Here is a 26,592-nt window from a genome sequence, read left to right as displayed (position 1 = left end):
AGCCACTAAGAATTGCTATTCCATGCAAATAAAAGATTTAAGGGATTCCTTCCTCTACTCTTAACCATGTAGAAATGGTATTTTTTAATGTTAAAGGCAAAAATCCAAAAAGCGTTTCAGCATTTTAAAATGTGAGCATTTATAAGTCATTTAAAAACATCTACAGCCAAACCAGAGACTGGTGGTGACTTGTACCTTCAATCCTAGTTACTCAGGAGGCTGAGACCTAAGTATCATTGCCCAAAGTCAGCCCAAGCAGGAAAAATCTATGAGCTTTTAATCTCCAATAAGCTACCAAAAAGGCCAGAAACCAAGCTGTGGCTCAAGTGGTAGAATAGTAGCTTTGAGCAGAAGAAGCTCAGGGACAGCACTTAGGCAGAGTTCAAGTCCCAAGAACGAACGAATGAACAAAAAGAAAGAGAGGGAGGAAGGCCGGAAGAAAAGAAGGAAGGGAGGAAGGAAGAGAGGGAGAGAGGGAGGGAGAGAGGGAGAGAGAGAGAGAGGGAGAGAGGGAGGGAGGGAGGGAGGGAAGAAAAATCCACAGCTAGGTGCTGGTGACACATGCCTACAATCCTGGCTACTTCAAAGGTTGTTGTTATCTGAGGATCATGGTTTGTAGCCAGACTAGGTTAGACAAATCTGCAAAACTCATTTCTCCAACCAATCAGCCAAAAGTGAAGGTGTGACTCAAGTACAGAACAAATGAATGAGGCCAAGCGTGAGGTGGCTATAATCCTAGCTACTCAGGAGGCTGAGATCTGATGACTAGAGTTCAAAGCTAGCCCAGGCACTAAAGTCCATGAGACTCATATCTCCAATTAACCACCAGAAGTGGCCCTGTGGCTCAAGGGGTAGGGCGGTAGCCTTGAGCTGAAAAGCTCAGGGACAACACCCAGGCCCAGAGTTCAAGCCCCACAACAACAAAAAAACCCAAAAATGAACACATGAATAGAAAAGCCAAACCCAGAGTTTAAGCCCCAGTATCAGCACAAAAAAAAAAGAGGCCAGGGGCGTGGCCTAATGTTAGAATGCTTGCCTAGTATTCATGAAGCCCTGAGTTTGAATCCTTGGTATCACATACACAGAAAAGGCTGGAAGTGGCACTGTAGCTCAGGTGGTAGAGTGATAGCCTTGAGAAAGCCCAAGGATAGTGCTCAGCCCCGGAGTTCAAGTCCCAGCACTGGCAAAAGAAAAAAAAAATCCACATTATTTAGCATTGCCAATTGTTACTGGTAACTTTCAATCAGTTTTACTTGATGTGTTTTAGACAATGCATCTAAATGGAAACAGAATTATATCCAAAGGCACAATTAACATGTTTAAGTCCAATTTTATGTTTGTTTGTCTTTTTATACTGTTTTATCTTGTGAACAGGAGAAACTGTGTTAGGTGATGGACTATAATGAAGAGCAACATATGAGCAAATGCTTTAATAGTATACCTTTTCCTGTAATGCAAAGGATAGTAAAATAGCAGAGGAAAAAAAAGGAGGGGAGAGGAGTATTATAATAGAAGCTAGAGATAGATGAAGTTCAGATTCCTAAGGCCAAGCTCTAGAGATTCTGTAAGCAGATTTAGAACAAGTTCTCAGAATTCTAAACAAAGAGCTAAACATGGATAATCAGTAGAAACCAGAAGCAATGAAAGGAAAAACAGCCATGATGCTACTCCTTCAGAAGAATGTCAAAAACTCACGATTATCACAAGCTGATACTTCATTTTTACCAAGAGTAAAGAATAATTTACGGGGGTAGGGGGAAGGAAATGGGGACCAAGACATGAGAAAGGGTATCAATGTCTATGAAGTAATGCACCTTCTATCTGGTGAATATAATGTAACCCTTCTATTAATTACATTTAAAAATATATGAAAAAAAAAGAATAACTTACCTGAATCTGGCTCATATTTCAGGTCCAAAGATTGTACAACAGGTTGAAACTTCTTCTAAACATAATACAAATTAAAACAGATTTAATGTAATCATTTAGTGCTTTATAAGTATTTCTTCTGGCTAGTGTAAGCAAATATACTCAAAACCAACAGTACTATTCTTTGGGGAAAATTTGTTTAGATTCTGAAATCTGCAGGGAAGGGAAGGAGGTAAGACTACAGTCTGAATTACAGCTTCAACAGTACTGCCACCTACCGCATACACTAAGAAACAGCAACATAGAAATTATAATCAGAAAAAATCAAGCAAATTAAAAGGTAGAGTGATGGAGTTTTATGTTTAAAGCACAAGATAATCCAATTATAAGTGGACTGTCTTCAAAAGTTCATTTAGGGGGGCCAGGAGTTTGGCCTAGTGGTAGAGTGCTTGCCTAGCATGTACTAAGACCGGGGTTCAATTCCTCGGTACCATATACATAGAAAAAAAGCCAGAAGTGGTGCTGAGGCTCAAGTGGTAAAGCTCTAGCCTTGAGAGAGCCCAAGGACAGTGCTCAGGCTCTGAGTCCAAGCCCCAACTGGCAAAAAAAAAAAAAGTTCATTTAGGATGACTCCATAGACATAATGTTTTATTACATAGATTAATATGTATCTATGACATACAAACCCTCAGCCTAATTTTAATTAAGCTCTAAAATCTAAGTGCCAGTGATTGTATATAGAGATTCCCTTCTTGAATATTTGTTTGTTAAACGTCATTTGAATTATGATGTAAAAATCAATGTTAATAAATTCTTTAATTAAGAAAAAAAAAGTTCATTTAGGGACAGGCACTATGGCTCGCACCTGTAATCCTAGTTACTTGGCAGTTTAGGTCACAGTTAACTGCAGGAAAGCTCTAGTTTAAGACTAGCCTGTGCACAAAAGTTCACAAGACCCTCGTTTCAACCAATAAAAAGCTAAGAGTGGTGATGAGGGTTTGTCATCCTAAAGATACAGGAAGCCAAACAGGGAGATTGTCGTCCAGGCCAGTTTGGCCATAAATGTGAAACCACATTTTAAAAAATAATGAAGTGAGGCTGGGAATGTGGCTTAGCAGTAGAGTACTTACTTGCCTATCATGTATGAAGCCCTGGGTTCAATTCCTTGGTACCACATACATAGAAAAAGCCAGAAGGATGGTTGGGAGTTTGGCCTAGTGGTAGAGTGCTTGCCTAGCATGCACGAAGATCCGGGTTCGATTCCCCAGTACCACATGCATAGGAAAAAAAACAAGCTGGAAGTGGTGCTGAGGCTCAAGTGGTGGGAGAGCTCTAGCCTTGAGAAAGTCCAAGGACAGGGCTCAGACCCTGAGCTCAAGCCCAGGACTGGCAAAAAAAAAAAAAAAAGACAGAAGGAGCGGTGTGGCTCAAGTGGTAGAGTGCTAGCCATGAGCAAAAGAAGCTCGGGGACAGTGCTCAGGCCCTGAGTTCATGCCCTAGGACTAGCAAAAATAAAACAAAATATTTTAACAACAATAACAAAAAATAACAAAAGTCAAATGGGTCCAAGAATGATAGAGTTCTTGCCTGGCAAGAACAAGGCCTGAATTCAAACCCCACTACTACCCCAATCCACAAAAGGTTCATTTAGGACAAGTATTAGGAGCTCAAAATTTGATTTCCACAGAAACTAAAGAAAAAAATGCAAGGCTTGCCACGCGAGGTGGCTCACACCTGTAATCCTAGCTATTCAGGAGGCTGAGCTTTGAGGATCATGGTTCAAAGCCAGTCCCCGCACTAAAGACCATGAGACTCTTATCTCCAACTAATCACTAGAAAACAAGAAGTGGCGTAGGGCAGTAGCCTTGTGCTGAAGAGCTCAGGGAAAGTACCCCAGGACCAGAGTTCAAGTCCTAACTGCTCAAAGAAAAGAAAAAAAGGAAGTGCTATAGTATTCTCATTCCACCCATTTTACCGCTCTTCTTTAAACTAGCACAGTCGTAGTGCTGTAACTTTCTTTCTTTTTTTTTTTGCCAGACCTGGGCTTGAGCTCAGGGCCTGAGCACTGTCCTTGGACTTTCTCAAGGCTAGAGCTCTACCACTTGAGCCTCAATACCACTTCCGGCTTTTTTCTATGTATGTGGTACCGAGGAATCGAACCTGGGTCTTCATGCATGCTAGGCAAGCACTTTAACCACTAGGCCAAACTCCCAGCCCCTGTAACTTTCTTTTATGTAATACTGATTTCTAGATCTTAGGGTTTGGGGGGAGGGGGTCTGGGAGAGGAGAAACAGTAAAAACTAATTGCACTTTGAATGTTTTCCCTGAAGAAAATTTAAGTGGTTGGGGCATTTCTTTAAGGACTAAACAATAATTTAAAAAAAGAACTATTCTGCTTATTTATTTTTTCCCTAGAATAATACCTATTTTAGACAGATTATAAAGTTTTGACTTTTAAAGGCAAAAAGGAAGTAACTGGAAGGTTTATATGTCCAAGTATGCTAATTAAAAATCCTAAAGGCAAGCAGCATAGCATAATTTAAAAGCTGCATGTAGTTCTTACTCCAGGAGCAATGCTAGTCCTAGGAAACCTTTTCCACATTATATCCAAGGAAGACTTAGGTCTAATTTCCTTGTGAACTTACTTTTGTCATTTATACTAGTCCTAATAAGTCTAAAAAGACAAGAGTATGGCGTGGTTGGTCTTTAATTACCAATGGCAATTACAAGAAGCTGCACTGCCTGTCAAAAAGCTTACCTCGGGCCAGGAGTATGGCCTAATGGTAGAGTGCTTGCCTGGCATGCATGAAGCCCTTGGTTCAATTCCTCAGTACCACATACATAGAAAAATGCTGGAAGTGCTGCTGTGGCTTAAATGGTAGACAGCTAGCCTTGAGAAAGACCAAGGACAGTGCCCAGTCCCTGAGTTCAAGCCCCAGGACTGTTTAAAGAGAAAAAAAAAAAAAAGATCACCCAAAGGAGCTGACTGTGTGACCTACAGAGTCAGGATTTTTAAAACAAATTATATACTATTTGTAAGGCAACTTTCAGTATTGTGAACTGGTAGGTAGATCAAACAAGTTTCTCCATTAATTTCATTAACAGGCCGGCCAAAACACAGAAATATATACAAATAATATGTTAAACACAACTGGCAAATAGAAAGGGGTAAAAGATAATTTCCTTTCCTTCCTGGTCATCATCAGTGTTCCATTTTCAGTTTTAATTTTACTAAAATCTACGTTTACTAAATACAATGGTTCAGAACAGGAAAAGTCATTTAAGAGGAGTAGTGCTGAAGCAGAAAAAGACAACATATTATCTAAATAGATATGGCTCTTACTTTACTTTTTTTTTTTTTTTTGGTCAGTCATGGGGCTTGAACTCTGGGCCTGAGCATTGTCCCTGAGCTCTTCAGCTGAGGCTACTGCCCTGTCCCTTGAGCCACAGCGCCGCTTCCTGTTTTCTAGTGGTTAACCGGAGATAAGAACCACATGGACTTCCCTGCCCCAGCTGGCTTTGAACTGTGATCCTCAGATCTCAGCCTCCTAAGTCCCTAGGAATACAGGTGTGAGCCCCCAGTGCCCAGCTTTACTTTACTTTTTTACTGTAATAAAATGAAGACAAAAACTCAAAGGTAGATTATCTTACCAGAACTTCGTGTTGTGCCTTCAAGGTTTTGATGACACATTCAAGGATCTTTCTGGGATATTGTTTGCGTTTAGTCGCTATATCTACTATGACTTCATCAAACTGATCTTCAAGTATTTTGATGTCAGACTCTAGTTCAGAAAAAGAAATCCAAAATATTCCTTCAAACTCACTGTATTAGAATGAAATGGGATAGATATAAACCAAATGTTTTAAATGGTTAAAGAAAACAAATACAACAAGTTAACACATGACTGCACTTTGGTTATTTATTCATTTATTCTCTGATTGATCTATTTGTCTATGTGAGGTCAGGCACAACTAGACAAATACAAAGATGAATATAATATAATCTTAAGAAACAATGATAATTTGATTAACAGAACCAAGAAGTATATTCCCTTGAAATTTAAGACTTTAAAAAGAAGTAAAACAGGGTCAGGAGTTTGGCCTAGTGGTAGAGTGCTTTGCCTTGCCTGCCCAAAGACCCAGGTTCAATTCCTCAGTTCCACATTCACAGAAAAAGCTGGAAATGGTGCTGTGGCTCAGGTGGTAAAATTCTATCCTTGAGAAAGTCCAAGGACAGTGGTCAGGCCCTGAGTTCAAGCCCCACAACTGGCAAAAAAAAAAAAAAAAAAAAAAAAAGTAAGACAGGGCTGGGAGTTTGGCCTAACGGTAGATTGCTTGCCTAGTATGCACGAAGACCAGGGTTCAATTCCTTGGTACCACATACATAGAAAAAGCTGGAAGTGGTGCTGTGGCTCAAATGGTAGAGTTCTATCCTTGAGAAAGCCCAAGGATAGTGCTCAGGTCCTCAGTTCAAGGCCCAGGACTGGCAAAAAAAAAAAAAAAAAAAAAGTAAGACAGGGACCAGTCCCTCACAATTATAATCCTAGCTACTCCAGAAGCTGAGATCTGAGGATCATGGTTCAGAGCCATTCTGGGCAGAAAAATCCAATTAACCATTAAAAAGACAGAAATGGCTTAAGTGGTAGGGTACTAGCCTTGAGCAAAAACACAGACCCTGTGTTTAAGTTCCAGGACAGACACAAAAAAGAAAAAAGATGGGGCTGGGAGTTTGGCCTAGTAATAGATTGCTTGCCTAGTAAGCACGAAGACCCGGGTTTGATTCCTCGGTACCTCACATACATAGCAAAAAGCTGGAAGTGGTGCTGAGGCTCAAGTGCTGGCCTTGAGAAAGTCCAAGGACAGTGCTCAAGCCCTGAGCCCAAGCCCAGGACTGGTAAAAAAACAAACAAACAAAAAAAAAAAAAGAAAAAGAAAAAAAAGGGAGAAAGAAACAAGACAAATTCCTAAGTAGTAAAAGATGTTATCTTTTCATCTATTCCCAGCATTTGGCATGTATCCTGGCATATAGCAGTTACCCATGGAAGAGGGTAAGAAGTCTAGTGTAGTATTCATTATCTCTCTTCACAGTAAAAGCAGGGAAAGGAACAAAGGACAGCCACTCTTTCCCTGGGCTATTGACCTATTAGATCTACAATGTGAAGAACCATGTTCCAACAGAAAGTGTGGGATCAAACAAAAAAGCAATTACAAAGTGGCTTCATGGAATAAGAATTCAATAAAGACTCAATGAAAAGCTATGCAGTTTGAAAGTACTCCCAGCAGATTCTATAAACTCCTTCTCCCTACTAATTGGTGACTATTTTGTTAATATTTAGCAATGCTGAGGCTACTATTTTTATCCTTGAATATATAAACCAAAAAAGTCAATTTTGTTGACATTGAAAAGACAAATATCTTGCTCCCAAGAACTAACAGCAAAATTTTCTGGGAACAGTATTATCTTACTGTTGAGAAGAAAAAATTATAACCACAGAGGGTTGGTTGGCAGGCTTGGAACAAGTTCAAGGGTAGAGATGGATATGTGATCATAAAGCAGTGACATCAAGCTATGCCAGTGCCCACTGACACTCCTGTAAAGGTAGCCCCATTCTGGACACTGTTACACAGGTACTGGGAACTCTGCCCCTTCTCACAATGACTCACAATGATTTACTAAACTGTTTTCTTCCTATATTGATTTAGTGTATGTGTGTGTACTGGGGTTTGAGCTCAGGGTGTGTGCATTTGTGTGTGTGTGTGTGTGCTGGGGTTTGAGCTCAGGGTCTAGGCACTGTACCTGAGCTTTTTTGGGTAAAAATATTTTATTTTTAAGATGGTATCTAAAAACACAACTTCATCCTTAGATTGTGCTTACAGTTTAATTTCACATTTCTAAAAATACTTCAGGGGCCGGGAGTTTGGCCTAGTGGTTAAAGTGCTTGCCTAGCATGCATGAAGACCCGAGTTCGACTCCTCGGTACCACATACATAGATAAAAGCCAGAGTGGTGCTGAGGCTCAAGTGGTAGAGCTCTAGCCTTGAGAAAGTCCAAGGACAGTGCTCAGGCCCTGAGCTCAAGCCCAGGACTGGCAAAAAAAAAATTAAATAAATAAAATAAAAATACTTCACTACCCATTCTAAGAATCAGTGAGTTAAAAAAAAAAAAGCCTAACTGCCTTTATAAGGATCTACAGGAATTTTCTGGCCTGTTTCTTTTGGGGAAAATTCTAGAGTGTTTGCCAATAAACTATTAACAAAAGTAACTTTGAAGATTAATCAGATGACAATCCTGTTTAAAATATCAGATATTATTTTTGACAGTGCAAGGTACCTATTGCATCTTAGTTACATTATAATTTCAATAGTTTTATTTTAGTTTCCTCTGTTTACTTCTCTAGTATTTTTAAATGACATCAGTAGATCCTTAAAATAGCATTCAGAATAAAACTAGCTGTAAAAAATAACTCAAATTAATGACAGAAGTTTAGTCACATACCTACAAAACAATTATCTGCAGCCTCCTGCCATGCTTGCCCATTAATGCTGACATTCTCTTGCACAGATGATTCAAAAGTCTGCAATAAATTCACAGCACTTAAGTCACTAAAACTAGTTTTAAATACTGAATTAAAACATTTTGGCAAAATAATCATTTTAGTCAGACTACTGTGACTGTGACCGTATACTTGGGAAAACAACATAAGTAAGTTAGAATTTTGGCTCAGAGAATGCAGATCTTGGGTGGCTGCTCTATTGCTTTTAGTCTGGGGCTAGGCACAAATACTATGGAGGAAGGGCATGGCAGAGGAAAGATGTTCACCTCAGGGCAGTAAGAGGAAGGAACCAAGGTGGAAACATTATCTTTCAAAGGTAACCTCCAGAAACCTACTTTCTTCAACAAGGCCACAGGCCTCATCTTCTACAACCCTACCACCTACCAAGTTTGTTAAAAATTTCAATACATCAATGGATAAATCATTAATTAGGTCACAATTCAATTGTTCCTAGAAATACCTAGAGGTACTCTTTTTTATTTGGGGGGGGGTAGGTCATGGACCTTGAATTCACCTGGGTGCTATCTCTGAGCTCTTCAGCTCAAGACTACCTTACCCTTGAGCCAAGCCCCACGTCCCATTTTCTAGAGATTAATTGGAGATAAGAGTCTTAGGTCCTTTTGTGCCGGGCTGGCTTTGAACATTGATCCTCAGATCTCAACCTCCTGAGTAGCTAGCATTACAGGTGTGAGCCACCGGCTCCTAGAGATATTCTTTATAATTTCCTCAGCACCAATTAAGTTGACAAGATTAACTATCAAAAGTTGGGCAAGGTGATTTATACTGGTAATCTCACTCAGGAGGCTGACAATAAGAAGATCCAGGTCAGCTCAGGGCAAAAGTTAATGAAACCTCCCTCATCCCAATCAATAGCTGAGTGGTGTGTGTTTGTCATCCCAACCATGAGAGAAGCATATAGGACAACAGTACAGAATGGTCCAGGGAAAAATAAAAGACCCTGTCTTCAAAAATACCTAAAGTAAAAAGAGCAAGTATGGTTAAAGTACCAGAGTAAACTCAGTGCTTTTACCTAACAAGAGCAAGGCCTTGACTTCAGCCCTCAGCACCATCAAGGGAAAAAAAAGAAAATATCACAAATAATTTCAGACATGTGACACAGGATACAAATAAAAATAGTAGACTAGCCCATTAGTATATTTACTCTTTTAAGATTTTTAAATTATTATTCTTAAGATTGCACTTGAATCATTGACTTTACCTACATCTTAGCTGGGAGTCATTATGCTGTCCACAAGAAAATTTGTAACTTAATTTTAGAATATTTCTATAAGCAATAAAAATGAACTTTTTAAAGCAAGGAAAGAATAATGCCCAACTCAGTTGAATCAGGGGTACAAAGAGTATGTATATATACTGGTGAGAGTCAACAAGACATGCTTAAAAGAAAATGAAATTATTAGCTGCATAGCTGCATGTGATCCCAGCATTCAGGAGGCTGAGGCAGTCGGATCATAAGTTCAAAGCTAGATTGGGCCATACAGTATAGACTGTGGTGTCTCAAGAAAAACATGCAGAGCTCTGACTCAATGGTAGAGTGTCAGCTGAGCAATCAAACTGAGTGAGTTCAAAGTCTAAGTTCATACTCTAGGACCAGCCAAAAACAAAACAGTAAAAGCTAAAAGCTGTAACTCTATAAAGGACTACACTTTTTAGAGATGTATCTAAAAGTATGTAGGATGCAATAACTCAATATTTGAGACTTGCTTAGATCTAGGCCTCGAGCAACAGCAATGTATCATTTATTTTAGACTTATTAAACCTGTTTGTTTGTTTTTTTTGCACTATTCAGATGTTCAAAGTAGGCAAAAGTCAGATCTCAGGCTGACTTCCAGTATTATACTTTCCTACAGAATTGCTCATAGGGTCTGCATGCCTGCACCGTTCACCAGCGAAGTCACTAACCCACTTCGTACTTAGCCAGTCTGAAAGGAGATGCGCTGTAAATAAAAGTCACTTAGTGTGAAACGCACGCAACGCAAGACACCCCATTCACGCGTCCACTACTACTGTGCACGCTGGAATAAAGAAAAGATTGCTTCCGTCCGTTTCCTCTGACTTTAACACCACGTCCTGTGGCTCGCCCTGTAGTTCTACTGCACCGGGCGGGCCTGAGGAATAACACCAGGAGACACCGCTATCTGTGCCCTCCCACTAGCCATTCTCAGGCTGTTTTTACCACATACGGGGACCGCGCTAACTACCCCGAGGCCTAGCGTGGGGTCTTTCGGGAAACTTGGGGTGTGGGACAAGGCAGAGATCAACCGCGGGGCGGACGCGGCCCGTACCCACTGCAAGTCCCGCAGCGCCGGCTCCCGGATCTCCTCCGGCAGCGCGTCTCCGAGCTGCTGCACCAAGCGGCCGCACAGTGCTAGCACTTCCGCCACGGCCCGCTTGGAAGTGCAGGGCACTCGGAAGTCCTCTCGGGGAAGACACGAGGCCGAGGCCTGACGGGCTGTCCCGGCCACGGACTCTTCGTCCAGCGGAGTAGCGGTGCCCACAAACGCGGGAAAACTCGCCATCTTCCCCGTTCGAACTATGGGCGGGGACTCCGAAAGCGGAAGGAAGAGTTCCTGGTGGTGCCAGGAGCCCGCGTCCGGCCGGAAACACAAGCCGCTACCGCCACAACGTTCCAGTTCCGGTTCCGGCTCGGCCTCGCGCTCCGGTCCCCGCTCCGGCCCGGTTCCTCGGACGTGTTTCAGGAGCTGCCACGGGGGCGGTTGGCATGGGGCTGGTGGACTGTCACTGTCATCTCTCCGCCCCGGAATTTGACAGCGTACGTGAGAGCCGAGGCGAGAATCGGGGGGGTGGGCGGGGGCGGTTTCCGGTCCCTGCCTTTAAATTACCTTCTCAAAACGACCCCCGCCCCGGTCGTCCTCAGGCTCTGCTCGCTGCCCCCTTTGTGACATGATGGATATCTTGTGGCACTTCAGTCATAACTAATCTTTCTTTCTGATCTCCATAAAGCTTGTGCTTGCGGTTTCTGGTTTCAGGAACCCTTCCTCCTATTCCCTCCCCCCCACCCCGTTTATTCCAGCCCTCAGTTTACCTGACTCCCCATCTGAGACTTGGGTCTCCAGGTCTGGTCGGGGAGAGAAGCAAACCAAGGAGTGAAGCGCAGAGAAACACACGCATACACATACTGAGTTAGCAAACCAAAGACTGATCATTGACGAGAAGTGGGCATGTATTTCAGGGGAAATTTTAGGAGATGACATTTAGGCCTGGGAAGCCAGTTAGCCAAGCAAGGGGGAGAATGTATTGGGTGAGGAAAGCAGGCAGGTTGTAGTCCCCACCCTCACTCCCATCCCTGCCCCCAGCCAGACAGCATAGAATCTGACCTAGTTACCAGAAAACTGTATGATCCTGATGAATTAGAAAAATACTGGAATGAAACTACACTGGAGCTGTTTGCAGGGGATGGGCAACATAGAGATCTGTAATAAATTGTGTAAAAACACAATTCAAATTCATCAAAGTTTGTGTTGTTCTTAAGAAAAGCTGGTGATGGGCCGGAATTTGGCGTAGGGGTAGAGTGCTTGCCTAGCATGCACGAAGACTAGGGTTCGATTCCTCCTTACCACATACATAGAAAAAAGGCCAGAAGTGGTGCTGTGACTCAAGTGGTAGAGCTCTAGCCTTGAGAAAGTCTAAGGACAGTGCTCAGGCCCTGAGCTCAAGCACAGGACTGGCAAAAAAAAAAAAAAAAAAAACAATGGAAGACTCATCTCCAATTAATCACTAGATAAAGGGGAAGAGGGGCTGTGGCTCAAGTGGTAGGGTGGTAGCCTTGAGCTGAAGAGCTCAGGGACAGTGCCCAGGCCCAGAGTTCAAGCCCCTTGACCCACAAAAAAAAAAAAAAAAGCTGGTGACAAGAACAACAAAAAAACTGACAGGATCTAATATCCATTTAAAGACCATTTTGCTACTGTGTGGAAAATGGGTGGAAGAGTGGATGCTAGGACCAATTAAGAAGCAGTTTGCAGCATAATAGTTAAGTACAGCAGGGGAGTCTGAGGGAAATAGGTATAATTTATGTATATTTATATATTATAGATGTTTTATATAAATTTTGGACAGATATGGGGCTTGAACTCAGGGCCTGTCTTGGCACTGTCCCAGAGCATTTCTGATCAAGGCAGACACCCAACTATTTTGAGCCTCAAAGTGCCACTTTTAGATTCTGATGGTTAATTGGCGGTAAGAATCTTATGGACTTTCCTACCTGAGATGGCTTCAAACCTTGATCCTTAGATCTCAGCTCCCTGAATAGCTAGAATTACAGGCATGAACCACCGGCACCCAGCTTCAAGGTATATTTTAGAAATGAAACCCAGACTACCTGCTGAGGAATTGGACGTGGAAGCAAAGGTAAAGGAGATATCTAAGATGACTCGGACGTTTAGCTTATGCTGTAGGGAGGACTTTGGAGCAATTTACGGAAATGAAGACCAAGAATGGATGGTGAAGTGAGCAGGAGGGATAGTTTGTGGGGAGACAAGATTTATGTCAGGACACATTGGAAAGCCTGATCCCACCACAGTGAAGAAATTACATAAACATTTAAAATGTGAATTATAATTTTGGGAAAATTACAAGCTAGATATAGAAGTTGGGGATTCTATATAATGATATTTAAAACCATGAGAACAGATGAAATTATTTCAGAGATCCAGTCAAGGAGACTGGAAAATAACCACAGGGAGAATTAATGTTGTGGAAGCCAAGAACAGGAAACAGGATGAGTAGGAAAGAATAGACAAGTGAAGGATCCAGAAGCTGCTGAAGAATGGAGTAAGAGGAGGATAGAAACATGTCCTTTATTATTCGACATTAGAGGCATCTGTTTAATGCAGTGGGAGCAAGGGCCAGTCTACTGAAAGAGTAAACAGGAGCTAGGTCAGTGGAGTCTTTACTTTCATCTACCCAGTTGCCACTCTACATTGATATACACAGCCAAAGACCAGTTACTTATTCACCTAAAACAATTGTGATTACTTATGTTTATTTTAGGATCTGGATGATGTGTTGGAAAAGGCCAAGAAAGTAAGTCAATTTCTATAAAATTGTCCTCCCTCTTTGTTTTGTTTTTGTTTTCTGCTAGTTTCAAGTTGTTTTAGCTTGATACTATGTTGTTACATCTGAATAGTATGTATAAACAAGTAGCATTTATTAAGTGGTTACTATGTGTTAGGCACTAATCTGAGTCCTTTTCTGAGAAAGCTAATATTGTACAACTCTGTTTGATAGATGAAAGCAAGGCCTTGTAACTAGTCCACAGACACAGAGTAGTGAAGAGATAGAGGAGATAGGTTAGTGTGAGTTCAAAACATGTTCCTGTGGCCACTGTGCTTAGTCACACTAAAGAATGGATTGGTCCATCTGGTACTTTTTAAATTCACAGCATTATGGACATCTGGGATATATACATACATATATGTATATATATGTATATAGAGATATATTTTTTTTTGGTTGTTTGGCTGTGGGGCTTGAACTCTGGGCCTGGATCCTATCCCTGAGCTCTTCAGCTCAAAGCTACCACCCTACCCCTTGAGCCACACCACCACTTTCTGTTTTCTGGCAGTTAATTGGAGATAAGAATCTCGTGGACTTTAGTGCCCAGGCTGGCTTTGAACCACGATCCTCAAATCTCAGCCTCCTGAGTAGCTAGGATTACAGACAGATCTGAGCCATCATATCTAGCTTATGTGGGATATATTATAAAAGCTTTCTCAAACACTTTTACTTATTAGAAAAAATGATCATTATTTTAGTTGTGTTCATGAAGTTAACTGCAAGTAGAGTTTTGGCTCTTCTCAGACAGTGAAAGATTCATGAAAGGTTATTAGTTTTACATATAGCCAGGTTTTACTGTGGAGGGTAATTAGGCATGTAGGCTTTTTGCCTTAATGAATTACATAGGCCTAGTGATCTTAGGCATGCAATTTAACTCTATCCAGAACTGACCTCTGATTCAATTCCTTCTGACTTCTGAATTCAATTCAGAGTCAATGAGATAGCATTATTTTCATTGAACTTAGGGTATGGACATAGTAAGTTTTTATTTAATGTGTGTATTATTTGACTCCCCCCCTCCTCTTCCTCGCTTTCTCTTTTTCAGGCCAATATTATGGCCCTTGTGGCAGTTGCTGAACATTCAGGAGAATTTGAAAAGATCATACAACTTTCAGAAAGGTGCTACTTTTAATTAAGATTTTTGTTGTGTTTGTTGTGTAGCTCGAGCAGGTCTTGAACTCATAGACTCAAGTAATTTTCATCCGTTAACCTTTCAAATACTGGTACTGCTGTTGGCTGCCATTATTAGATTTTATGATTATAAAAAGAAGCTCCTGATAGGTCAGGAGGCATGGTTCAAGTGATAGCACAAGGTCCTGAGTTCAAACCACAGTGCTGCCAAAAGAAAAAGAGATGCTAATAAATCTAATGTTAGGTTTATAATCAAAGATCTCTACTTCATGCTTTTTGTAGTTAATTGGAGATAAGAGTCTCAGGGTCTTTTCCTGCCTTGGCTAGATTTGAATTGCAGTCATTAAATCTCAGCCTTCTGCATAGCTGCCACCAGTGCAGATGCATTTTAAAAGAGAATGGAGGTGGGGGCACAACATCATAGCCCTAAAAAGAAATTCTTTTGTACATATTCAATGACACTATAGTCTCCTAGAAAACTGTTTCTGCTTTCTTAATTTATTCTGCATTTTTAGGTACAAAGGGTTCCTCCTGCCATGTTTAGGTGTTCACCCAGTGCAAGGACTTTCACCAGAAGACCAAAGAAGTGTCACGTTAAAGGTAACCAGTCACACTAAACAAAAACCATTACAGTTAATAACTTTTTTCCCTAGTAAACTTTCTATTTCTAATTTATATTCTAAAAAAAGTAACCCAAAAAGAGAAAAAAACTCTACCTTTTTTCAAAACAATGTCTGTTGGTAGTAGAGAAAAGTTGAAATAGTCTAAAGGCTCAGAATTATAGATATCATGAAATAATTTGTAGCATCATAAAATATAATGCATTTATTAGGAAATGAGGATTATCTATTATGTTCTACCTCCCTCTTCATAATTCTCTCTTATTCTGTTTTTTTTCCTGTTGTTTTTGTTTTGTTTTGTTTTTGCCAGTCTTGGGGCTTAAACTCAGGGCCTGGGCACTGTCCTTGGACACACTTTACTCAAGGCTAGCACTCTGCCACTTGAGCCACAGAACCACTTCCAGCTTTTTCTGTGTATGTGGTTCCAGGGAATTGAACCCAGGGCTTTGTGCATGCTAGGTGAACACATTACCACTACACCTCGCTCCCAGCCCAATTCTCTCTTATTCTGATGATCCTCAATAGAAGTATTTTGCAATGCATATATTCTAAAATTAAAACCTACAAAGTAGTCTTCTTCCTTATTTGGAAAACAATGATAACCTTCGCCCCACCCCTTCCCACCCCCCCCCCCCCGACAAAATAGTTTAAAAGTTACCCACAAGCCATTTTGCATATGTTTGTCTTTCCCTTGCCTTAGAAGCAAGCTGTGACTGGATTGATACTCTTACATGGGAAAGGTGGCATGAATAAAATCCACTGTACACAGTTCCTTCAGTAGTTAATGGACAAGCAAGACTATAAAGACAAATGAAATCAATGAAATAAAGAACAAAGCGAGCCTGGGATTATGGCTACTATAAGTTTATTACCAGTAGTACTATAAGAGAGCAGAACACAAGATGGTCCCCAAAACTCAAGTGCAGTGGTGACCACTTGGTGGCTCACTTCTCTCTTAGCCTATCCAGGAAATCAAAATCATACCTCCCATCAAAGATGCCTCCAACACAGGAGGCAATGTGTAAGTGGGAATCTTCATAAGTCATAGTTTTATAGTCTGGGTAGATGTGTGATATGCTTGTACTTAGATTTATAGATAAAGCTAGTCACAGTTATAAAAAAGATTACTGTTCCTACTTCACTGACCGGTTCAATGTATTAAATGTATGTGAAGCATACATAGCATAGGCACATAAGAAATGCTCATTGATTATTACATCTCTTCTCTTTCCATATTAACAAATATAGTTTTTTCTCTCTCAGGATTTGGATGTAGCTTTACCCATTATCGAGAATTATAAGGATCGGTTGTTGGCAATTGGAGAGGTAAAAACCCATTAGCTCATCAAATAACTTATAATCTAGATCTACATATGATATATGAGTAATCTTTGGTTCAGTTTTAGTGACTGTAACTGACTTGGATAATTATATTCACCTTGTTTCAGCTAACTAATAATGCGTTCATATTTTGTCAGTAAGCAAGAATATTTGGGGATGAAACTACACAAAGCCTAACATAGGCTTGTCTTAATAGGAAAAGGCCATGCTAGTAGTATTTCTAAATACTTTGCTTTTTAAAGTAAGTTTAAAGCAAGTTTAAGTAGGCTACCATTTTCAATTAAGGACCATTTTGTTTAAATTATTTATAATGGAGAACACTTTAATCAATTAGTAAAAATTCCATTTCTAATTGAAGATCAAAGATGAATAATGATTAAATTCAGAACATAGGTTACAGAATGCATCAAAAATCATATCAAAGAACTCTACTGTCCAGTGCAGTGACCATTTAAACTATGACTAATCCAGATTAAGATGTGTTTTTAAAAGTGTAAAACACAGTGGCTGGGCATTTGGCCAAGTGGTAGAGTACTTGCCTGGCATGCATGATGACTAGGGTTTGATTTCTTGGTACCACATGCATACAAAAGCCAGAAATGGTGCTGTGGCTTTAGTGGTAGAGTGCTAGCCTTGAAAAAAGCCTAAGGACAATGCTCAGGTCATGAGTTCAAGCCCCAGGACTGGCAAAAAAAGAAAAAGAAAAAAAGCACAGGGTACTGTGGCTCTCCTAACTACTCAGGAGGCTGAAATCTGAGGATTGAGGTTCAAAGCCAGCCTGGGTACTAAAGTCTATGAAACTCTTACCTCCAGTTAACCACCAGAAAACTGGAAGTGGTGCTGTGACTCAAGAAGGCGGGTGGTAGCCTTGAGGTGAAGAGCTCAGAGACAATGGCCAGGCCCAGAGTTCAAGCCCCATGACCGACTTAAAAAAAAAAGTGTAAAACATTATGAATTTCAAAGTTTTAGTTCTCCCTCCCCAAAAGATGTAAAATAACTCAAATATTTACAATGATTACAAATTAAAGTAGTATTTTAGATCTATTGGGTTAAACATTATTAAAATTAACTTCACTTTTGTTAATTTTAATGTAACTACTGTAAAATATAAAGTTACATATAGCTTCTAGTTGTGGCTCATGTTATGTCTTTATTAGGTAGTACCTCTTTGAGAAGGGATCACTAAATCATGTCTTCTCTACTTTTTCTGTTGTAGGTTGGATTGGATTTCTCCCCCAGATTTGCTGGTACTCAAGAACAAAAGGAAGAACAAAGACAAGTTTTGATCAGACAGGTCCAGTTAGCCAAAAGACTAAACTTGCCTTTGTAGGTTAATTAATCATATTTCTATGCTAATAGTCAAAAAAGCAAATTGAGCTTGATACTGATGGCTCATGCTTATATAATCCTAGCTACTGAGGATGGTAGTTTGAAACCAACTGTAGCAAGAAAGTCAGTGAAATTCTTATCTCCAATGAGCTACTCAGAAAAAGGGTGGAAGTGGTGCTATGGCTCAAGTACTAGAGTGCTAGCCTTGAGCACAAAAAGGCTCAGGGACAGTGCTCAGGCCCAGAGTTCAAGCCCCAAATTCAGGAGAAGGCAAATTAAATAATAGTCCAAGAGTCTTCCTGAAGTGGAGCCTTATGCCTCTTTTTCTGTGCAGTACTGTAATACATTAAAAATAATATTTTGGGGCCAGGAGTGTGACCTAGTGCATGCCTAGCTTGTACAAGCCCTGGGTTCAGTTCCTTGGTACCACATACACAGAAAAATCCGGAAGTAGTGCTGTGGCTAAAGGGCATAGTGCTAGCCTTGAGAAAGGTCAAGCTCCAGGACTGGCAAAAAAAATTTTTTAGTATTCTCAAAAGTGGTGCTGTAGCTCAATTGGTAGAGTGCTAGGCTTGAGCTGAAGAGCTCAGTGACAATGCCCAGGCCCAGAGTTCAAGCCCCACTCCCAACACACTCCCACAGAAATATAATATTTTCATAATACTTCAGGTTTAAACAGTAGTTTCAACTTTAAAAGGAATTTTGTTGTTGTTAAACAGAAATGTCCACTCACGCTCAGCGGGAAGACCTACCATCAGCCTCTTATGTGAACAAGGTATTTAGGGTTTTGAGAAAAATGTGCCTATTGGTCAAATTTAACAATTCCAGTTCGGACTTCCATAGAGCAAACAGTATTTTAATTTTAATGGGGAAAGAGTACAGATGGAAATAAGCTAAAGTGATTTTGCCCATCAGACTATTGTTTACGAGGATTTTAGTATGATTATACATTTATCGGGTCAAGACAGAGCAAATGAAAACTTAAGTAATTTAAATTCTTTTTTTTTTTTTGTATATCTGCCAGTACCAAGGCTTGAACTCAGGACTGATGTTCTCATTTGGCTTTTCTACTTAAGCCTGGTGCTTTACCACTTGAACAACATCTCCTCTTCCAGCTTTTTGCTGGTTAATTGCAGATTAGAGGTTCACAGATTTGTCTGCCTGGGCTGGCTTCAAATCTTGACTTTCAGATTTCAGGTTCCTAAGCGCCTAGCCTTACCAACATAAGTCACCTGTACTTGGCTTAAATTCCTTAATTTAAAAATTAGCATCTTAGATTCTAAATCACTTTATTAATAAGAAAAAAAAGGACAAGGAAGGGCAACAAACTGCAGTCACATTGGATCACCATTATTCTATGTGTTTTCTGGCTGTTGGTATGGATAGTAGGTGGTACAGATTGTGGCTCTCACATAAAAAGTACAGTGGATTATCATTATTCATATTTCAAAAAAATGCCACCTGTGGAAGAAATATACTTTTAAAGTTCATCTGTACATAAGGAAAACTGACAGAAATTCATGAGGGTACATACAGGTGCATATGTGTTTACAAGAGCACACACTGGTTGCTTGTGACCTAAACTGATTATGTCATTCATTGTGGTTACAGCACACTAATAGTCACACCATTGATGTAATTGACTGACCCAGGAAAGTATTTTGTTCTCAGTGATGAATACTAAACTCTTCAGAAATCACTGAAAGCGTGGGGATTTTTAATAAAAGTTTTTATTAACACTGAGTTTTTAATCATATTTCAAATGTCATATTCAACAAAAAAGTATTCAAGAAAGGAATTTCTATGTGCAATCATTGGCACATAAATTTAAGAACAGAAAATTAAAGTCTTTGTATGTCATAGATACATGTTGATCTATATATCAATATATGTCTATAGAATATATCCCATCATCGACTATATGTCCATATAGATATATATATTTGTATCTCCAAATTCATGTCAATGACCTGGAGTACCTGAGTATTGAGTCATCAGTCTTGGGTTGTTTGGACTACTACCCACATATCAAGGAGACCATGTGCTTTTTGTTCATTTAGTCTTGGCTTACCTCACTCAACAAGATTTGTTCTAGTTCCATCCACTTCCTAGCAAATGCCATTATTTTATCTTGTCTGGTGGCTATGTAGAATTCCATTGAATATATGTACCACATTTTTTTGTATCCATTCATGAAAGCGTGGTTTTTCATTCAAAGTGAGAGACTGTCCTTTAGAAGCTGGAGTTGGTAGGACTGAGAATGCAGCTCAATGGTAAAAAGCTTACCTCACATAGACCAAGCTTGTTTATGTGGTGTTGAGGATCAACTTGAATTAGCTTTTGAAACCAACTTTTCACTAATTTGTTAGTCATTTAGCTCGGTCTTCTACCATTTTTGTTTGGGAACATCAATTTAACTGCCTAAAATTCTGTTAAGAAGTGATAGTTTTGTGGGGCCGGGAGTTTGGCCTAGTGGTTAAAGTGCTTGCCTAGCATGCATGAAGACCCCGGTTCGATTCCTCGGCACCACATACATAGAAAAAAGCCGGAAGTGGTGCTGAGGCTCAAGAGGTAGAGCTCTAGCCTTGAGAAAGTCCAAGGACAGTGCTCAGGCCCTGAGCTCAAGCCCAGGACTGGTAAAAAAAAAAAAAAAAAAAAAAAAAAAAAAGAAGTGATAGTTTCACAATTTACAGACTTACAGAAAAGATCTGATGGTACAGGAAGCTTAATTTAAATTGTATGATTCTATTTTAATAGTTATATTCTAATGGTTGTTTATTTTTCTACTCATTGAACACTATGTACTTACACTTTAGAAGTCATAGACTCTCATTTTTATTTCCTAATGACAAGCATCCACATAAGTTTCAGATCTCCTTTGTTGGGTTTGATTAGTGACAAACTCTTGCTAAGGAAATATGTCTTTCATTTGGGAGGTGCTGACAAGGTGTTGCTGCATGCGTTTGATGGTCGGCCATCCATAGCCATGGAAGGAGTGAGAGCTGGGTTCTTCTTCTCAATCCCGCCTTCCATCATAAGAAGTGGACAGGTAAATTCTTCCATTAAAACCTACCCAACACTTTGTAAAGTCCAATTAAAAATACAAGTGTTGAGGCCAGGAGTTTAACCTAGTGGTAGAGTGCTTGCTTAGCATGCACTAAGACCTGGGTTTGATTCCTTGGTACCACATACATAGGAAAAGCTGGAAATGGTGCTGTGGCTCAAGTGGTAGAGCACTAGTCTTGAGAAAGCCCAAGGACAGTGCTTAGTCCCTGAGTTCAAGCCCCAGGACTGGCAAAAAAATAAAAAAATGCAAGTGTTGAGCTAAGTGCCATTCTCTCTCAAAGGCTTTTCTGTCTACATTTTCTTCACTGTAAAAACATTCATAAAAAGGATATAGTAATTGGAGCTGGGCTCAGTGGTTCACGCCTGTAATCCTAGCTACTCAGGAGGCTGAAATCTGAGGATCAAGGTTCAAAGCCAACCCAGGCACAAAAAGACCTGAGACTCATCTCCAATTAACCTCTAGAAAATGGGAAGTGGGGCTTCGCTCAAGGGTAGGGTGGTAGCCTTGAGCTGAAAAGCTCAGGGACAACGTCCAGGCCCATGACCCACAAAAAAAAAAAAAAAAAAAAGGATATAGTAGCTGGGTGCTGATGATACAGCTACTCAGGAGGCTGAGATCTGAAGATCTGATCAAATGGTAGAGCATTAGCTCTCTGTTACTACGTCTAGCTATCTAGCTCTCCATAGCTCTTACTATACTATTCTAGTTACATTTTTATTTATTTTATTTTATTTTATTTTGCCAGTCCTGGGCTTAAGCTCAAGGCCTGAGCACTGTCCTTGGATTTTTCTCAAGGCTAGAACTCTACCACTTGAGCCTCAGCACCACTTGAGCCTTTTTCTAAGTGTGTGGTACCAAGGAATCGAACCCAGGTCTTCGTGCATACTAGGCAAGCACTTAACACTAGGCCAAACTCCAGGCCCCTCTAGTTACATTTTAAAAATTAATCTCGAGACTCTGCTGCACATAGGCACACACAAAAATTAAGTTCAATGCTTGGTGCTGGGGGCTCACATCTGTAATCCTAGCTGCTCAAGAGGCTGAGATCTGAGGATCATCATCCAAAGCCAGCCCAAGCAGGAAAGTCCATGAGACTTTCCAATTAACCACAGAAAATCAGAAGAGGTGCTGTGACTCAACGCCATAGAATACTAGACTTGAGGAAAATGCTCAGGAATAGAGCTTACGTTATGAGTTCAAGCCCTATGAGGGGAGAGGGGGAAAGAATGATAAGAAAAAATACTGAATGTGGCAGTGATGGAGAAGATGACATCTCTTCCTTGTATCAGTGAGCATATATGATATTAGATGTTTGAATGTCTTGCTTGGGTATTCTGTGTTGGCTTTTTTTTTTGCATTATAAGTTTATTATCTAAGTTATACAGAGGAATAATCATTTAACAAATGATATATGCCTACTTTTTGTTATGGTTACTACACTTTGGTTTCCTGAAAGTTTTGGACCATATTTGTCAATGAGTGTTAATATATTTTAACATAACTAATAGTTAATAATGGAATATTGTAAATACAGTAAACATTTGGTAGCACTTGAATATTAAAACATGATTTTTAGATTCTTGCGGAATGAGGCATTTCTGATGCTTTAAATTTTATTTTCTCTAAGAAGCAGAAACTTGTGAAGCAGTTGCCTTTAACATCTATCTGCTTAGAAACAGATTCTCCTGCACTAGGGCCAGAAAAACAGGTAAGTGTTTTTCTAATTTTTAGATTAGATTGTAGCTTTCATTTGAGCTATTTTCAGTTTGGCTGTGTATTTCACTATTGTATAAATACAATTGAATCCTAATGCTTAGTTGAGGGTTCATATTAACTTAGTGTTCTTTTCTAAGTAACTGTTGTCTCCAGAGGATTTGATAGGGGACATAGCCTAATTTATATACTAGTAACTGTAAGTAAAAAAAAAAGTGACAACAATCAAAAAGACTTCAGTCTTGTTAGCCATCAGCTGATTTCGTACATGACTTAATCTCTTTGAAATTTATTCATGTATAAACTGTTGATATAATAATGTCGTACTTTAAGGACTATGTTATGTATCACACAAAGGAATCTATGAGAAAGTGTGCAGCAGTAGCTGGTAGTAAGTAATCATTAAATGTCCATTCTTCTTTCAATCAGCTTCTTGTAGTGAGATTCTATTTCTTTTAGTACAAGTATTGCTAAAACGATACATTTACTTATGTAGTGTAACATTTTGTAATTAGAGACCACAAAAAGTCTTATTCTAAGTTTGTTACTTTTTCATATAGCTTCTGTTCCAGATGATAATTTTCTAAATTGTAACCACATTCTCTGCTTTATTTGCTTTAGATAGTGCCTTTTACACTTAATGTGCAATTTAACAAGATCTGGGACTGGTCACCAGATCTTCTTCTCCATGTTTTTTGCCAAAGAACTAGCACTAGGAATTGAGAGGTTTTTTAGAAGCAGTGGAGATTAGGTATGACTAGTAGGAAATGAGAATTACTTGTGAATGAAGTGGATATTTGATAAAGTCCCAGCTAATTATACATATTATAAAAATGTGTGAGAGAATGAATGAGAATGAGAGAATAGAAGACTGTAATGCTAGTTATTTCTATTTGAGTGTATAGAATTGCCTTCCTGTTCAATACAAAATGGAAAGGAAAGAACCTAAAGCAGTGTGTGTGTGTGTCGGTCATGGGACTTGAACTCTGGGCCTGGGCATTGTCCCTGAGCTCCTCAGCTCAAGGCTACTGTTCTAACCCTTAAGCCACAGTACCACTTCTGGTTTTCTAGTGGTTAATTGGAAATAAGTGTCTCAGCCCAGTGCCCAGGCTGGCTTTGAACTGTGATCCTCAGATCTTAGCCTCCTGACTAGCTAGGATTACAGGCATAAGCTACCATGCCCGACAGGACCTAACAATTTTTCCACTAAACAGGAATAATTGTTTAGTGTGTGTCCATCCTGGGGCTTGAACTCAGGGCCTGGGCACTGTGCCTGAGCCTTTGTGGTCAAGGCAAGTGTCCTACCATTTGAGCCACAATTCTACTCCTCGCTTTTTGGTAATTAAGAGTCTCACAGACTTTCCTGCCCAGGCTGTCTTTTCACACTTCGATCTTCCACTCAGCTTCCTGAATAGCTAATATTACACATGTGAGCCACTGATGCCTTTAGCAGAAATAAACCTTGAATACAATTGTAACTCTTTTTTTTTGGTGCCAGTTCTGGGGCTTGAACTCAGGGCTGGGCACAGTGCTCTACTACTTAGCTACAGCTCAATTTCTGGCTTTTTAGTGGTTACTTAGAGAAAAGAGTGTCATAGACTTACCTGCCTGGGCTGGCTTTGAACCATGATCCTCAGACCTCAACCTCCTGAGTAGCTAGGATTATAGAAATGAGCCACTGGCACCAGGTGCAAGTCAATTTTATATTTATATTTTTGTCAGTTTGATATAAAAAAAGTTTGTAGCAACATACTCAATAAACATTTATATAAAATTTTCTCTGATTGTGATGGTATAATTCCAGGGCTTGTGAGCCAGATTGTGCTACATAGCATGGATCTTTCTCAAAAACACAAAGAAAAAGCCAGGCATGGTGGCTCATGCCTGTAATCCTAGCTACTCTGGAGTGTGAGATCTGAGGATTGCCGTTCAAAGCCAACCTGGGCACTAAAGTCTGTGAGACTCTTATCTCCATTTAATTACCAGAAAACCAAAAGTGACGTTGTGGCTCAGAGTGGTAGAGCACTAGCCTTAAGCTGAAGAGCTCAGGGACAGAGTCCAGGCCCTACAATTGACAAAAAAAAGAAAGGGGTAGGGGGGAAGAAGGAAGGAAGGAAGGAAAAAAGAAAAAGATATACAAGTTAGAAAACAGAAAAATCATAAGCATGAAAATAAACGCATTGAAACATTACTACCGTATTATAGAAGGTAGGAATATAAGTAAAGTTCAATTGCTTGGGTGTAACTCAGCTGGACTGCTTTGTAGCTGCTTTGAACTCCTTGCCTGTTAAAAGGGATATTAATGCTAATTGTACTTATCTTAGAGCTATATTTTTTGCCTGTCCTAGAGCTTGGACTCAAGGCCTGAGCACTGTACTTGGGCTTTCTCATGGCTAGAGTTCTACCACTTGAGCCACAGCATCACTTCCAGCTTTTTCTATGTATGTGGTACTGAGGAATCAAAACCGGGTCTTAGTGCATGCTAAGCAAGCACTCTACACTAGGCCAAACTTTTTGAGGATTAAATGAAATATTCCATGAGACGCTTAGAACAAAACCTCATCTACAAAAAGCTACTAAATATAAAAAGCAACATAGACTTAGAATCTTGTAATCAATATAACAGTCATACTTTTCTCTCTCATTACCTGCCCCAATTTCAAACTAATAAAATAAAAATAAAAGCAGGGTACTGGTGGCTCATGTCTATAATCCTAGTTACTCAGGAAGCTGAGCTCTTAGGATCACAGCTTGAAGCCAGCCAGGGCAGGAAAGTCTAGGAGATTCTTATCTCCAATTAATTCCCCACCGCCACCACCACAGGAAAGCCAGAAGTGAAGCTGTGACTCAAGAGATAGAGCGCTAGCCTTGAGCAAAAAACAGAAGACATAAAATCTCAGAGACAACACCTAGTCTCCAAGTTCAAGCCCCAAGACCAGCTCAAAATAAATAAAGCAGAGCAAAAATAAGGGAAACAAAAAAATTATGTGTGCAAAAATAAAAGGGGTTCATTATCAGTTGTTATGAACCCATTTTCTTCTGTTTAGTCTCTAAGAATCTGCTTCCTTTTTGATGTTAAGATTGTAGTCTACTTTGCTCTGTTTCAGACACGGAATGAGCCCTCCAACATTTCTGTTTCCGCCGACTATATTGCCCAAGTGAAAGGAATCTCAGTGGAAGAAGTTATAGAAGTGACAACACAGAATGCATTGAAACTATTTCCCAAACTTCAATATCTGCTGCAGAAATAGCATCAAAACCACCCACTTCAGGACAGCAGTAGGAGGCAGCATTTGCAAAAAGGAAACATTATGAATCTGTATTGAAGAAGCCTATGGGAATACCAATTATAGTTTCAGATAAATTATCTTAGAGACAGGACAAGTGAAACCTTAGGTTCTGACTCTAACCTCTGCTACTTTTCACTTCTCCAAATCATGGCAGGAGACTGGGAAACACTATTGCTTGCTTTTCCTTACCCAGACCACTAAATAGAGTCACTGTACCATGTGAATCAGACAGTCACTTCTAGGAAAGAAGCTCTGCCAGATAAGGTGTATCATTCTTGTGATAAGTGGAGAGCAGGTCAAACTCTGATCCTTCACACTTGCTTAGCTTTCATAGGATTTAACCAATAAAGGGAGTGTCAGTTTCTTATGCTACCAGAAATCTCTTTTCTGAGTTTATAAAATTTTTAGTACTGACTTCTCTTTAAAAGCAAAATGTAAACGATTTTCACATTGCTCTTAAGAGTTTAACTCCTGAGGCCAATGCCTCGTATAGTCATTATTAAATAATGACATCTAAAAGTTTACTTAATAAACTGATTTTAAGTTTCAATCCAAGTTTTGTCAAAAAAATTAAAATGTAA

General features: G+C 39.8%; 2 protein-coding genes across 2 annotated transcripts in view; one reads left to right on the top strand and one right to left on the bottom strand.

The window, feature by feature from the left end:
* LOC150058413 (kinetochore-associated protein NSL1 homolog) overlaps positions 1-11,122 on the bottom strand; it is a 20,051-nt gene extending 8,929 nt beyond the window's left edge. Inside the window, exons 1-4 of the mRNA XM_090341220.1 lie at positions 10,730-11,122; positions 8,366-8,444; positions 5,521-5,651; positions 1,891-1,945 (exon numbers count right to left, since the gene is read on the bottom strand). Coding sequence (XP_090197346.1) covers positions 1,891-1,945; positions 5,521-5,651; positions 8,366-8,444; positions 10,730-10,963 — 499 coding nt within the window. The 5' untranslated portion in view covers positions 10,964-11,122. The remainder of the gene's footprint in view (positions 1-1,890; positions 1,946-5,520; positions 5,652-8,365; positions 8,445-10,729) is intronic.
* Positions 10,951-26,592, top strand: LOC150058412 (putative deoxyribonuclease TATDN3). Its single transcript, XM_090341221.1, has 10 exons — positions 10,951-11,217; positions 13,455-13,487; positions 14,566-14,639; positions 15,167-15,251; positions 16,535-16,597; positions 17,829-17,938; positions 18,661-18,716; positions 20,878-20,990; positions 22,639-22,716; positions 25,829-26,592. Exons 1-10 carry the CDS (start codon positions 11,167-11,169, stop codon positions 25,970-25,972), a joined length of 807 nt encoding a protein of 268 aa, XP_090197347.1. The 5' UTR covers positions 10,951-11,166; the 3' UTR covers positions 25,973-26,592.

Source organism: Megascapheus bottae, chromosome 10 (genome assembly GCF_031878675.1).
Source record: "Megascapheus bottae isolate mThoBot1 chromosome 10, mThoBot2.hap1, whole genome shotgun sequence".
Classification (NCBI taxonomy): domain Eukaryota; kingdom Metazoa; phylum Chordata; class Mammalia; order Rodentia; family Geomyidae; genus Megascapheus; species Megascapheus bottae.
The sequence above is the reverse complement of the archived record's forward strand: the minus strand, read 5'-3'. Positions and strand labels throughout refer to the sequence as shown.

Excerpts from the sequence above, each read along its gene's own strand:
- LOC150058412 (XM_090341221.1), top strand. The coding sequence starts at position 11,167 with ATGGGGCTGGTGGACTGTCACTGTCATCTCTCCGCCCCGGAATTTGAC. Across the intron at positions 13,488-14,565 it reads TGTTGGAAAAGGCCAAGAAA|GCCAATATTATGGCCCTTGT; the intron begins GTAAGTCAATTT and ends TCTCTTTTTCAG. Across the intron at positions 22,717-25,828 it reads CACTAGGGCCAGAAAAACAG|ACACGGAATGAGCCCTCCAA; the intron begins GTAAGTGTTTTT and ends GCTCTGTTTCAG.